Source organism: Salvelinus alpinus, chromosome 8, assembly GCF_045679555.1.
Source record: "Salvelinus alpinus chromosome 8, SLU_Salpinus.1, whole genome shotgun sequence".
Classification (NCBI taxonomy): domain Eukaryota; kingdom Metazoa; phylum Chordata; class Actinopteri; order Salmoniformes; family Salmonidae; genus Salvelinus; species Salvelinus alpinus.
In genome coordinates, this window is record NC_092093.1 from 15846301 (window position 1) to 15860099 (window position 13799).

Genomic DNA, 13799 nt, shown 5'->3' on the forward strand with positions numbered 1-13799 from the left:
ATTTCCTCCGGTCTAATGTCCATTTCTCGTGTTTCTTGGCCCAAGCAAGTCTCTTCTTCTCATTGGTGTCCTTTAGTAGTGGTTTATGTGCAGCAATTCGACCATGAAGGCCAGATTCACGCAGTCTCCTCTGAACAGTTGATGTTGAGATGTGTCTGTTACTTGAACTCTGTGAAGCATTTATTTGGGCTGCTATCTCAGGTGCAGTTAACTCTAATGAACTTATCCTCTTCAGCAGAAGTAACTCTGGCTCTTCCTTTCCTGTGGCGATCCTCATGAGATCCAGTTTCATCATAGCGCTTGATGGTTTTTGCGACTGCACTTGAAGGAACTTTAAAAGTTCTTGAAATTTTCCGGATTGACTGACATTCATGTCTTTTCTCTTTGCTTATTTGAGCTGTTCTTGCTATAATGCCAAGAGTGTGCAAAGCTGTCATCAAGGCAAAGGGTGGCTACTTTGAAGAATCTCAAATATAAAATATAGTTTGATTTGTTTAACAGTTTTTTGGTTACTACATGATTCCATATGTGTTTTTTCATAGTTTTGAGGTCTTTGCTATTATTCTAGAATGTGGAAAATAGTAAGATTAAAGAACAACCCTTGAATGAGTAGGTATGTCCAAATTTTGACTGGTACTGTACAGTCGTGGCCAAAAGTTTTGAGAATGACACAAATTTAAATTTTCACAAAGTTTGCTGCTTCAATGTCTTTAGATATTTTTGTCAGATGTTACTATGGAATACTGAAGTATAATTACAAGCATTTCATAAGTTTCAATGGCTTTTATTGACAATTACATGAAGTTGATGCAAAGAGTCAATATTGCAGTGTTGACCCTTCTTTTTCAAGACCTCTGCAATCCACCTTGGCATGCTGTCAATTAACTTCTGGGCCACATCCTGACTGATGGCAGCCCATTCTTGCATAATCAATGCTTGGAGTTTGTCGGAATTTGTGGTTGTTGTCCACCCGCCTCTTGAGGATTGACCACAAGTTCTCAATGGTATTAAGGTCTGGGGAGCTTCCTGGCCATGGACCCAAAATATCTATGTTTTGTTCCCCGAGCCACTTAGTTATCACTTTTTCCTTATGGCAAGGTGCTCCATCATGCTGGAAAAGGCATTGATTGTAACCAAACTGTTCCTGGATGGTTGGGAGAAGTTGCTCTCTTAGGCAAAATTGTGAGTGAGCCCACTCCCTTGGCTGAGAAGCAATCCCCACACATGAATGGTCTCAGGATGCTTTACTGTTGGCATGACACAGGACTGATGGTAGCGCTCACCTTGTTTTCTCCGGACAAGCTTTTTTCCGGATGCCCCAAACAATCGGAAAGGGGATTCATCAGAGAAAATGACTTTACCCCAGTCCTCAGCAGTCCAATCCCTGTACCTTTTGCAGAATATTAGTCTGTCCCTGATGTTTTTCCTGGAGAGAAGTGGCTTCTTTGCTGCCCTACTTGACACCAGGCCATCCTCCAAAAGTATTCGCCTCACTGTGCGTGCAGATGCACTCACACCTGCCTACTGCCATTCCTGAGCAATCTCTATACTGGTGGTGCCCCCATCCCGCAGCTGAATCAACTTTAGGAGACGGTTCTTGCGCTTGCTGGACTTTCTTGGGCACCCTGAAGCCTTCTTCACAACAATTGAACTGCTCTCCTTGAAGTTCTTGATGATCCGATAAATGGTTGATTTAGGTGCGATCTTACTGGCAGCAATATCCTTGCCTGTGAAGCCCTTTTTGTGCAAAGCAATGATGACGGCACGTGTTTCCTTGCAGGTAACCATGGTTGACAGAGGAAGAACAATGATTCCAAGCACCACCCTCCTTTTGAAGCTTCCAGTCTGTTATTCGAACTCAATCAGCATGACAGAGTGATCTCCAGCCTTTTCCTCGTCAGCAATCACACCTTTGTTAACAAGAGAATCACTGACATGATGTCAGCTGGTCCTTTTGTGGCAGGGCTGAAATGCAGTGGAAATGTTTTTTGGAGATTCAGTTCATTTGCATGGCAAAGAGGAACTTTGCAATTAATTGCAATTCATCTGATCACTCTTCATAACTTTCTGGAGTATATGCAAATTCCCTTCATACAAACTGAGGCAGCAGACTTTGTGAAAATTTATATTTGTGTCATTCTCAAATCTTTTGGCCACGACTGTATGTCTTCAACATTAATTAATTTTCCCAGCAATCATGTGTTGCATGCCAATATACTCTAATTTTCTGTTTCTCATTCTGATTCTGACATTTTCTCTCGCTTTAGGAAGCTAAGCGCTTCCAGAACATTGATAAGTCGTGGATCAAGATCATGCAGCGTGCCCATGAGATCCCCAACGTGGTGCAGTGCTGCGTGGGAGACGAGACCATGGGTCAGCTGCTGCCTCACCTCCAGGAGCAGCTGGAGCTTTGCCAGAAGTCTCTCACTGGGTACGGATAAAGACTGTTTAGCATTAGCAGCTTACTCTTTCAACTGACAACGTTACTTGGCCTCAACAGGTACCTGGAGAAAAAGAGGCTCCAGTTCCCCAGGTTCTTCTTTGTGTCTGATCCCTCCCTTTTGGAAATCCTGGGACAAGCTAGCGATCCACACACAATTCAGGTAACAACAGCTCTTAGAACAGCAGAGTTTTGTCTAAATAAAAAGAGATGCACAATGACTCAGATAAGGCAAACTCTCTTTTCCAGCCTCATCTCCTTGGTGTGTTTGACAATGTCAACGAAGTGGAATTCCACGCCAAAGATTATGACAAGATTTTGGCTGTCATTTCACAAGAGGGAGAGAAAGTGCCGGTATGCAACATTATCAGTATGATCAAATGCAATACTCACTATGATCGTGTGTGTGTGTGTGTGTGTGTGTGTGTGTGTGTGTGTGTGTGTGTGTGTGTGTGTGTGTGTGTGTGTGTGTGTGTGTGTGTGTGTGTGTGTGTGTGTGTGTGTGTGTGTGTGTGTGTGTGTGTGTGTAAAATAATATTATTTGGTAGGTGCTTATATTTGTCCTATTTCACAGGTGTGAATTGGAAATCTGTTTTTTGCATATCCCAACTCCCTCAGAGCGTGGAGCAAGGGCCAGCCATTATCAACAGAAACCCTGGAGCAATTACGGTTAAGTGCCTTGCTCAAGGGCACATCAACATATTGTTTCCCCTTTTCAGCTCCAGGATTCGACTGGAACCTTTCGCCACCCTCTGTGTGTGTGCGTGCGTGCGTGCATATGCATTTGTGTGCGTGTGTCTGTGTGTGTGAATGACAGCTCACGTGTCTGTCCATGCGTTTGCAGCTGGACCACCCAGTGATGGCAAGGGGGCCTGTGGAGCTGTGGCTGGGAGAGCTGCAGATGCAGCAACAGTCCTCTCTACACTCTGTCATCAAGGCTGCTGATCTCCAAATCAACGACTCAGGCTTTCAGCTCCTCACCTTCCTCAACCAGTTCCAAGCACAGGTAGGGAGAGCAACCTAGAAATCCAATTATATGAACCAGAATGATGAAGAATATCCATCTAGGATCAATTGTAGGATCAATTGTCAACTCAGGATCAATTGTTGAATCATAGGATCGATCAGTTGTCAAAAATATATGTAATTAGAATAAGTATATCATTGATATCTTTGTTTTCTCAGGTGGGCCTGCTTGGCATCCAGATGCTATGGACACGGGACTCGGAGGAGGCGCTGCGCAACGCCAAAGACGACAAGAAGATCATGCCAACTACCAACCAGAAGTTCCTGGATCTGCTCAACACACTGATTTCACAGACCACCCATGACCTGACCAAATTTGATCGTATCAAGTTCGAGACACTGGTCACAATCCATGTACACCAAAGGGACATATTTGATGACCTAGTGAGTCGCTGAAAAATAAAACAACATTCTTATGTCTATAAGTTAAATTTTAGAACATTTATATTTTGGATTTTGTGTTCAAAAACATAATATTTTAATTCTTTGTTATTCCTTATCAGGTCAAAATGCACATCAAGTCAACCACTGACTTTGAGTGGCTGAAGCAGAGCAGGTTCTACTTCAAGGAGGACTTGGATCATGTCTTAGTGTCCATTACCGACGTGGATTTTGTTTACCAAAATGAATTCCTGGGTTGCACTGACCGTCTGGTCATCACCCCTTTAACTGACAGGCAAGAGAAGATTGTGTGTGTGTGTGTGTGTGTGTGTGTGTGTGTGTGTGTGTGTGTGTGTGTGTGTGTGTGTGTGTGTGTGTGTGTGTGTGTGTGTGTGTGTGTGTGTGTGTGTGTGTGTGTGTGTGTGTGTGTGGTGAAGATCTTTCCTTAGTGAAATGTTGAATAACCATGATGTCAAACCATTCATTTATAGGTGCTACATCACACTGTCTCAGGCTCTGGGCATGAGCATGGGCGGCGCCCCAGCCGGGCCAGCCGGTACAGGGAAGACTGAAACCACTAAAGACATGGGCCGCTGCCTGGGGAAATACGTGGTGGTCTTCAACTGCTCTGACCAGATGGACTTCAGAGGACTTGGTAGAATCTACAAAGGTGAACAATCAATGCAGTTGAGTTGATTTCATTGTGAACTCAATGGCAACAATTGGAGGTGTACCCTCTTTTCTCTATGGGCTAGCTATCATTTTGGGATGCTAATGTTAGTAGCCAATTGTCCAATGCAGTGGTTCTCAAACTGTGGGGTACGCCCCATGGGGGGGTGTGAGGGGTCGGCAGGGGGCGGGTCCCCCACCCAAATTATTATTTTTGTTTTTTTAAAGTAACTCAGTCCGGCTTTACACTTACTCTTGAAAGTTGTAATAGTCGAAATCGTGTAGTGCATAATCAGTTCCTCTTGTCACGTTAGTCATTGCATACTTTCGAGAGCTATTTATAACTTTTCCAGAAATGTCCAAATCAACTAGCCCATGTCAGCTCTTTTTTTATTTAAAGTTTTTAGCCCATAGATATTGTTGTAATTTTTTTGTCACTCAAATATCACATGAATACACATTATGCATGGCAAAATGTATAGAATTGCAAGAAAATTTGCTTTAAAACTGCAAAGTTTTCTTTGCACCCCATGACAAAATGTGTAGAATTGCAGGAAATAAGCTTTAAACCTGCAAAATTCTCTCCACCAACAATGGGGTGTGAACAGTTTGTCATGAACAGTGCTTGTGCCCATAGAAGTAGACGTGGCGCGTGCGTGCGCAGTGGGGGCACGGGATGTTCCCCAATGCTGGAAGGGGGGCCCCGAGTGAAAAAGTTTGGGAACACCTGGCCTAATGTCAGTTGTTAATGTCCGTCTTCTGCTTACTTCCAGGTCTTGCCCAGTCTGGCTCCTGGGGCTGCTTTGACGAGTTCAACAGAATTGACTTGCCTGTGCTGTCTGTAGCTGCACAGCAGATCTACATTGTTCTCTCATCCCGTAAAGACCGCAAAACACAATTCATCTTCACCGACGGAGACTTAGTCAGTCTGAACCCAGAATTTGGGCTGTTTATCACCATGGTGTGTAGGAGGCAAGACAACAAAGCTTTGCCATTAGTCACTGAGTACAAGCACTTTGACAAGCAGCATGTATAAAGCTTTTGAATACCAACATGTTTTCTTGTTATTTCATAGAACCCTGGTTATGCTGGGCGTCAGGAGTTGCCAGAGAACCTGAAAGTTCAGTTCAGGACTGTGTCCATGATGGTGCCGGACAGACAGGTGGGTTGAGTTCCCTTCCCTCCAGTCAACTACCATACTGGGCAAAGAGTTCCTTTAACCATATGGGATTGCAACCTACTGTGTCTTAGCTGTCGGTCAACAATGTGTTCCTCATTGTTTTCCAGATCATCATGAGGGTGAAATTGGCCAGCTGCGGTTTCATTGAAAACGTTGTCTTGGCACAGAAGTTCTTTGTGCTCTACAAACTGTGCGAGGAGCAACTGACAAAGCAGGTGAATGCAGAGGCAGTCATTCCTGTCTGTACTGGCCTTTGAAAGAACAAGAATAAATTAACTGCTACACTAAGACTGACAGTCAATCCATCCTATCAGGTCCACTATGACTTTGGTCTGAGGAACATCCTGTCTGTGTTGAGAACCCTGGGGGCCAATAAGAGAGCCCGACCTCAAGACACCGAGTCCAGCATTGTGATGAGAGTTCTGCGTGACATGAACCTCTCCAAACTGGTATGAAAAGAGACATCAGCAAAACTATTGATCCTCATTAGTATGTTTTTAGCATGCTAATGCTAACATGTTTTTAGCATGCGGATGCAAACATATTTTGTCTCTTTGGTGCTTCTCCCTGCCAGGTGGATGAGGACGAGCCTCTCTTCCTCAGTCTGATCAGTGATCTGTTCCCGGGGATCCAGCTGGATGGGAGCACCTACGCTGAGCTGCAGGTTGCCGTGGCCAACCAGGTGGAGCTGGCAGGCCTCGTCAACCACCCTTCGTGGAACCTCAAACTTGTTCAGGTGACACTTTTACTTCTGTGTTTAGTCACAAGTGCTGAATGCACTGTTGTGTAACCAAAGATATACAGTATATGAACACAAAGTGAATGTATGTTTAAATGATTGATTTAAAATATAAAAAAATTACAGTAATAAAGTTACCCTCCAAAGAGGCTGAAATAAAAATGTGCTGTTGTGTGTGTCAGCTTTACGAATCGTCGCGTGTGCGTCACGGCCTGATGACACTCGGCCCCAGTGGGGCCGGGAAGACCGCAGTTATCAACATCCTGATGCGGGCCTTGAGCGAGTGCGGAACGCCCCACAGGGAGATGAGGATGAACCCCAAGGCCATCACGGCCCCCCAGATGTTCGGGCGTTTGGACGCCGCCACTAACGACTGGACTGACGGCATCTTCTCCACGCTGTGGAGGAAGACTCTAAAAACCAAGAAGGGTACAACTGTCTGACTCTGAATGCACCTTGGGATACAATATTGATATGGTTTTACCATCTGTGAGAACATTGTTAGATGAAGCAGTGTTCAAATTGTCCAACCTCTGAATAAGGGTTTTCTCTCGACGACCCAGCCACAGAACTTCCAAGAGAATAACAATTACAAACATTTATGTTGGCTTGTCAATCTTCTGTGGGTGAACAAACTAAGTACCATGTTAAATATTATGTTTTGGGGAAACTCACCCCTTTTTGTTGTAGGAGAGAACATCTGGATAGTCCTGGACGGTCCTGTGGACGCCATCTGGATTGAGAACCTCAACTCTGTTCTGGATGACAACAAGACCCTGACCCTGGCCAACGGTGATAGGATCGTCATGTCCCCGGCCTGTAAGCTGGTGTTTGAGGTGCACAACATGGACAACGCCTCCCCGGCCACCGTATCCCGCGTGGGCATGGTCTTTATGAGCTCCTCGGCTCTCAGCTGGAGGCCTATACTGCAGGTACAGGGCTTATGCAATAACACAAACCATCCATGTTACGGTCAAAGTGTTCCATATTAATATACTCTGTGTGGATAGTGTAAGACTTTCTTCAATAATCCAGTGAAATTGTGAACAAACCTTTCTAATTGGCCATTGTGTTCAATATCAGATATGTGCCAAATGGCAATATGCTTTGTGTTATAGACAGAGTGTCAGGGTGGGGTAACTTCACATTACCGCAGTAAAAAAAAGCTTCAGATTCCCCTAATGTGCTTAATCCTCATGATGACCTAGTTATGACAAAGTATAATGTTCTGTATGTTGTAGGGATGGGCTTACAAACGCAGTGCAGTGGAGGCAGACAATATCATGAGTCTGTACGACAAAGTCTTTGAGGATGCCTACGTGTACTTGAAGCAAAGCCTCAAGCCCAAAATGGAGCTTTTGGAGTGCAATTATATCATGCAGGTATGAATTAAATGCCTTCAGTATCTTGTAATCTTAATTTAACCATCACTTTGTTCCAATATCGACACTAGCATATCACTTAGAATGAAGCCTTGGTTTTGGGCATGCATTCTAAGTGCTATTCAAGAGTCTCTTGAGATAAAGAATTTTGCATTTTCCCTTTTTTATATACATATTACTACATATGAAAACTAACCCTATGTCTGTGACTGTATGTGTTCAGTCAGTGAACCTGCTGGAGGGCCTGATCCCCACCAAGGAGGCGGGGGGCCTGGTCAGCAGCATGCAGCTCGAGCGCCTCTTTGTTTTCTGCCTGATGTGGAGCGTGGGAGCCCTGCTGGAGCTGGAGGACAGGGAAAAGCTGGAGGCCTTCATCAGGGCCCATGAGAGCAAGGTGGACATTCCCAAAACACAGCCCGGAGAGACCATCTTCGAATATATGGTCAACCAGAACGGTACGTTTATACATAGCCCAAAAGGTCAGAAATTGTAAAAATATGGATCCCTATGTGTCTTGGTTGCTGCACAGTAGTACCGTACTGTATGTGGTCAGGGCTCTGTATATGATGCAGGCGTTTCTGTTTCAGGTGACTGGGACCATTGGAATAACTATGTGGTGGAGTACATCTATCCCACTGACTACGTGCCAGATTACGCCGCCATCCTGGTTCCCAATGTGGACAACACCAGAACCAGTTACCTTTTGGAGACTATTGCAAAACAGCGCAAGGTACTGTATGCACACACACAGACACATTGGGTCAATTGGGTTAAGTCGTCTCGATAACATGTTGGTGTAATCATACGTAATTTTTTTTTCTTCACTTTTGACAGGCTGTGTTGCTTATCGGTGAACAAGGAACTGCCAAGACAGTGATGATTAAAGGCTACACCAACAAGTACGACCCTGAAACAGACCTGTCCAAATCACTGAACTTTTCTTCTGCTACTGAGCCTACAATGTTTCAGGTGAGATATGTATACATTATATACATTACCCAGTATACATTACACCATATAATACAGTATTACATAGCCTACATTACATAGAGAAGATGATTCAGTGCTATTTCTCAACAAATTTGGAGGAAGGATTGTTTACATATACTTGACATTTGTATCTAAAAGCATAATAAAAGCATAATTGAAAAATAATGAAAATTGGCATATTTATGACCCTTACCCAGGCCTGCCTTAAGCCTCCATGATGTTTGGTGTCATATGAAGCTCTACCGCTCGTTCTGTAATATGAGTAGTATTTGGATTTAATATATATATATTTTTACATTAATTTATGAATATTGAAAAATATAAACATGAATATAGAAAAAACTAAATGTTTGATTTGGCATTTTTTTTAAATATATTGTTGAAAATAATATACTCTACTATGGGAATATCAAAGTTCCAGAGTGGGATCTCTTTATAAAACGGGCCATAACTTTAAAACAAACAGACAAATTGGCATAGTCCTTCTTTTACCTATATCATTGCACATCCTGCAAATCACCAGCAGAAGGTGACCATTTTGACATGGTTTCACATTTTCACATTCACTCTTGGTAATGCTCACAAATTGGATCATAACTCTAAAAGGAACTTTTATATGTCCGTGTAGAGCATATTATGTTCAACAATATATGAAACCAAAAAATACTACTCATTACAGAGCAAGCGGTAAAGCTTCATATGACACCAATTTTTGCTATGTAGCACATACAGATGAAACAATGTAGTCTTAAATTAAAGGAGGCCTGAGTAAGGCCAAAATGTTAGAAATATGCCAACTTTGATCAATTATTTCTCAATTAAGCTTTTGGATACAATGCCAAATATATAACAATCCTTCCTCCAAAGGACTATTCTATGGATAAAATTTCATGAAAATCCCCCAAATCATGGTATTTTTTGTCCTGGTTTCATGAGGAATCACTTTATAGTGTTTCTGCTGAGTAGTAATAAAGTGTTGTATGTATCACAGCGCACAGTGGAGAGCTACATTGAGAAGCGAATGGGTAGCACCTACGGACCTCCTGGAGGACGCAGAATGACCATCTTTGTGGATGACATCAACATGCCCATTGTCAATGAGTGGGGCGACCAGGTACTGTAGTCATAGCATTTCAATTCAACCCATCCATATAGCAGTGGTGTAAAGTACTTAATTAAAAATACTTTGAAGTACTACTTAAGTCGTTTTTTGGGGTAAATGTACTTTACTATTTATATTTTTGACAACTTTTACTTTTACTCCACTACATTCTTGAAGAAAATATTTTACTTTTTACTCCATAAATTTGCCCTGACAATCAAAAGTACTCGTTACATTTTGAATGTTTAGCAGGACAGGAAAATGGTTAAATTCACGCACTTATCAAGATAACACTTGTTCATCCCTACTGCCTCTGGTCTGGCGGACTCACTAAACACAAATGCATCTTTTGTAAATTATGTCTGAGTGTTGGAGTGAACCCCTGGCAATCCATACATTTTAAAAACAAGAAAATGGTCCTGTCTGCTTTGCTTAATATAAGGCATTTAAAATGATTACTTTTAATACTTAAGTATATTTTTTCAATTACATTTACTTTTGATACTTAAGTATATTTCAAACCCAATACCTTTAGACTTTTACTCAAGTAGTATTTTACTGGCTGACTTTCACTTTTACTTGAGTAACTTTCTATTAAGGTATCTATACTTTTATTCAAGTATGACAATTGGGTACTTTTTCCATCACTGCCATATAGCCATCACTGAAGCAGGGCTCTGGACTAACTTTTTCCCCTGGTGGTACTGATGCCACTAACCTTTCAGTTAAAGGGACTGGCCCATGATTTGGTTGCACACAAAAGAAATTGCGGTGTCACACAATAGAAAAAATTTGTAATCACAATTCAAAGTGACAACAGGCATTTACAATGGTTTGCAGAATAACTGATTCCCTTGTTTGTGTTTGTTTATTCTGCACACAGATCACCAACGAGATAGTCCGTCAGATGATGGAGATGACTGGCATGTACAGTCTGGACAAACCAGGAGACTTCACCACCATTGTGGACATGCAGATGCTGGCTGCTATGATTCACCCTGGGGGAGGCAGGAACGACATCCCCCAGAGACTGAAGAGACAGTTTACCGTGTTCAACTGTACCCTGCCATCCAACACCTCCATTGACAAGATCTTTGGTAGGCTACTCACCTCTGAATTACTAACTGACTGGCTGTGATGCAGAAATCAAATTATGCAATATCACACTGTTAGGTTCTAAATGAAATTGTAAAATTTCAGGCGCGTAATAAAGCTCAAACCAAGTTTATTGCCCCATTGGGTCATACAGCTGCATAAGGCAAATACATATTTCCACCCAATTTGGGTGGAGTCTCCTCCTCTCTAAACATTACATCTTTATTACTAGGCAGGAAGTTAAGTGATACGGGCCACAAACTGTTCCTTCTCCCGTAAGGTCACCTGACCTCGACCCCCTTCCTCACTAATCCACATCTCTCAATCCTTATCAGTCCCTGCCACATGTGATTATCTTTCCTTCACTCAGTACATTCCAAGCTTAATTACATCCACGATATCCATTCCTCCTACAGATAACCATTAACTTCTGGTGTAGACCCTAGACTATGGCACCCCTCATGTCTCAAGTATAACTGATGACTAACAATATTTAAAGTTTAGAAATCCGAACCCATCAACACACACACACAAAAGAGTACTTTATGTGTCTCTATTCCCACAGGTATCATGGGCTGTGGATACTTCCACGAATGCAGGGAGTTCAAGTCTGAGATTTCTGAGACAGTGAAATATCTGGTCTCCGCTGGTAGGATCCTGTGGCAGTGGACCAAGGTAAGCACTGTCCCAAGATCAGAATTAATGCTTTACTGAATATATTTAACCTGGTCCCAGATCTATTTGTGATGTTTGGCATACTAACGACCATAGTAATTGACCCTTCGCTAAGCCCCGCCTCCTTGGTTACCGTTGCAACCTCGGACAAGATTTTCCTGTGAAGCCCAATTCCCCACTCAAACCACTGGAGAAAATGATCTCAGAATGTGTTTTTAATAGACAATGAATTTAAACACAGACTACCACTTGCTCAGGTATGTGGTGGCGGAATGTCATTACAATTGCTTCACGGGAACCTGGTAAAATTACGTTTGTAGTGTGGCTAGCCACAAGATGGCTCTGACTATGCACTATCAGCATGCAGTCAAATCAAATCAAATGTATTTATATCGCCCTTCTTACATCAGCTGATATCTCAAAGTGCTGTACAGAAATCCAGCCTAAAACCCCAAACAGCAAGCAATGCAGGTGTAGAAGCACGGTGGCTAGGAAAAACTCCCTAGAAAGGCCAAAACCTAGGAAGAAACCTAGAGAGGAACCAGGCTATGAGGGGTGGCCAGTCCTCTTCTGGCTGTGCCGGGTGGAGATTATAACAGAACATGGCCAAGATGTTCAAATGTTCATAAATGACCAGCATGGTCAAATAATAGTAATCACAGTGGTTGTCGAGGGTGCAACAGGTCAGCACGGCCAGGTGGACTGGGGACAGCAAGGAGTCATCATGCCAGGTAGTCCTGAGGCATGGTCCTAGGGCTCAGGTCCTCCGAGAGAAAGAAAGAAAGAAAGAGAGAATTAGAGAGAGCATACTTAAATTCACACAGGACACCGGATAATACAGGAGAAATACTCCAGATATAACAGACTAAACCTAGCCCCCCCGACACATAAACAACTAAATACTGGAGGCTGAGACAGGAGGGGTCAGGAGACACTGGCCCCATCCGATGATACCCCCGGACAGGGCCAAACAGGCAGGATATAACCCCACCCACTTTGCCAAAGCACAGCCCCCACACCACTAGAGGGATATCTTCAACCACCAACTTACCATCCTGAGACAAGGCCGAGTATAGCTCACAAAGATCTCCGTCACGGCACAACCCAAGGGGGGGCGCCAACCCAGACAGGAAGACCACGTCAGTGACTCAACCCACTCAAGTGACGCGCCCCTCCTAGGGACAGCATGGAAGAGCACCAGTAGGCCAGTGACTCAGCCCCTGTAATAGGGTTAGAGGCAGAGAATCCCATTGGAGAGAGGGGAACCAGCCAGGCAGAGACAGCAAGGGTAGTTCGTTGCTCCAGTGCCTTTCCGTTCACCTTCACACTCCTGGGCCAGACTACACTCAATCATTTGACCTACTGAAGAGATGAGTCTTCAGTAAAGACTTAAAGATTGAGACAGAGTCTGCGTCTCTCACATGGGTAGGCAGACCATTTCATAAAAATTGAACTCTATAGGAGAAAGCCCTGCCTCCAGCTATTTGCTTAGAAATTCTAGGGACAATTAGGAGGCCTGCGTCTTGTGACCGTAGCGTACGTGTAAATATGTACGGCAGGACCAAATCGGAAAGATAGGTAGGAGCAAGCCCATGTAATTCTTTGTAGGTTAGCAGTAAAACCTTGAAATCAGCCCTTGCCTTAACAGGAAGCCAGTGTAGGGAGGCCAACATTTTCTGGTTCTAGTCAGGATTCTAGCAGCCGTATTTAGCACTAACTGAAGTTTATTTAGTGCTTTATCCGGGTAGCCGGAAAGTAGAGCATTGTAGGAGTCTAACCTAGAAGTGACAAAAGCATGGATTAATTTTTCTGCATAATTTTTGGACAGAAAATGTCTGATTTTTGCAATGTTACGTAGATGGAAAAAAGCTGTCCTTGAAACAGTCTTGATATGTTCGTCAAAAGAGAGATCAGGGTCCAGAGTAACGCCGAGGTCCTTCACAGTTTTATTTGAGACGACTGTACAACCATCAAGATTAATTGTCAGATTCAACAGAAGATCTCTTTGTTTCTTGGGACTTAGAACAAACATCTCTGTTTTGTCCGAGTTTAAAAGTAGAAAGTTTGCAGCCATCCACTTCCTTATGTCTGAAACACAGGCTTCCAGTGAGGACAATTTT

The 13799-nt window shown here is 43.2% G+C and overlaps 1 protein-coding gene across 1 annotated transcript in view; it reads left to right on the forward strand.

Annotated features, from left to right (window-relative positions):
• The window catches only part of LOC139582632 (dynein axonemal heavy chain 8-like), a 53132-nt gene that overhangs the window by 12822 nt on the left and 26511 nt on the right, over positions 1–13799 (forward strand). The window contains exons 33-53 of the mRNA XM_071412796.1: positions 2268–2431; positions 2501–2603; positions 2690–2794; positions 3285–3446; positions 3626–3850; positions 3970–4142; positions 4339–4517; positions 5290–5477; positions 5592–5678; positions 5804–5911; positions 6011–6145; positions 6271–6432; positions 6618–6864; positions 7126–7367; positions 7677–7817; positions 8041–8272; positions 8405–8547; positions 8652–8786; positions 9799–9921; positions 10793–11006; positions 11570–11679. Coding sequence (XP_071268897.1) covers positions 2268–2431; positions 2501–2603; positions 2690–2794; positions 3285–3446; positions 3626–3850; positions 3970–4142; positions 4339–4517; positions 5290–5477; positions 5592–5678; positions 5804–5911; positions 6011–6145; positions 6271–6432; positions 6618–6864; positions 7126–7367; positions 7677–7817; positions 8041–8272; positions 8405–8547; positions 8652–8786; positions 9799–9921; positions 10793–11006; positions 11570–11679 — 3378 coding nt within the window. The remainder of the gene's footprint in view (positions 1–2267; positions 2432–2500; positions 2604–2689; positions 2795–3284; positions 3447–3625; positions 3851–3969; positions 4143–4338; positions 4518–5289; positions 5478–5591; positions 5679–5803; positions 5912–6010; positions 6146–6270; positions 6433–6617; positions 6865–7125; positions 7368–7676; positions 7818–8040; positions 8273–8404; positions 8548–8651; positions 8787–9798; positions 9922–10792; positions 11007–11569; positions 11680–13799) is intronic.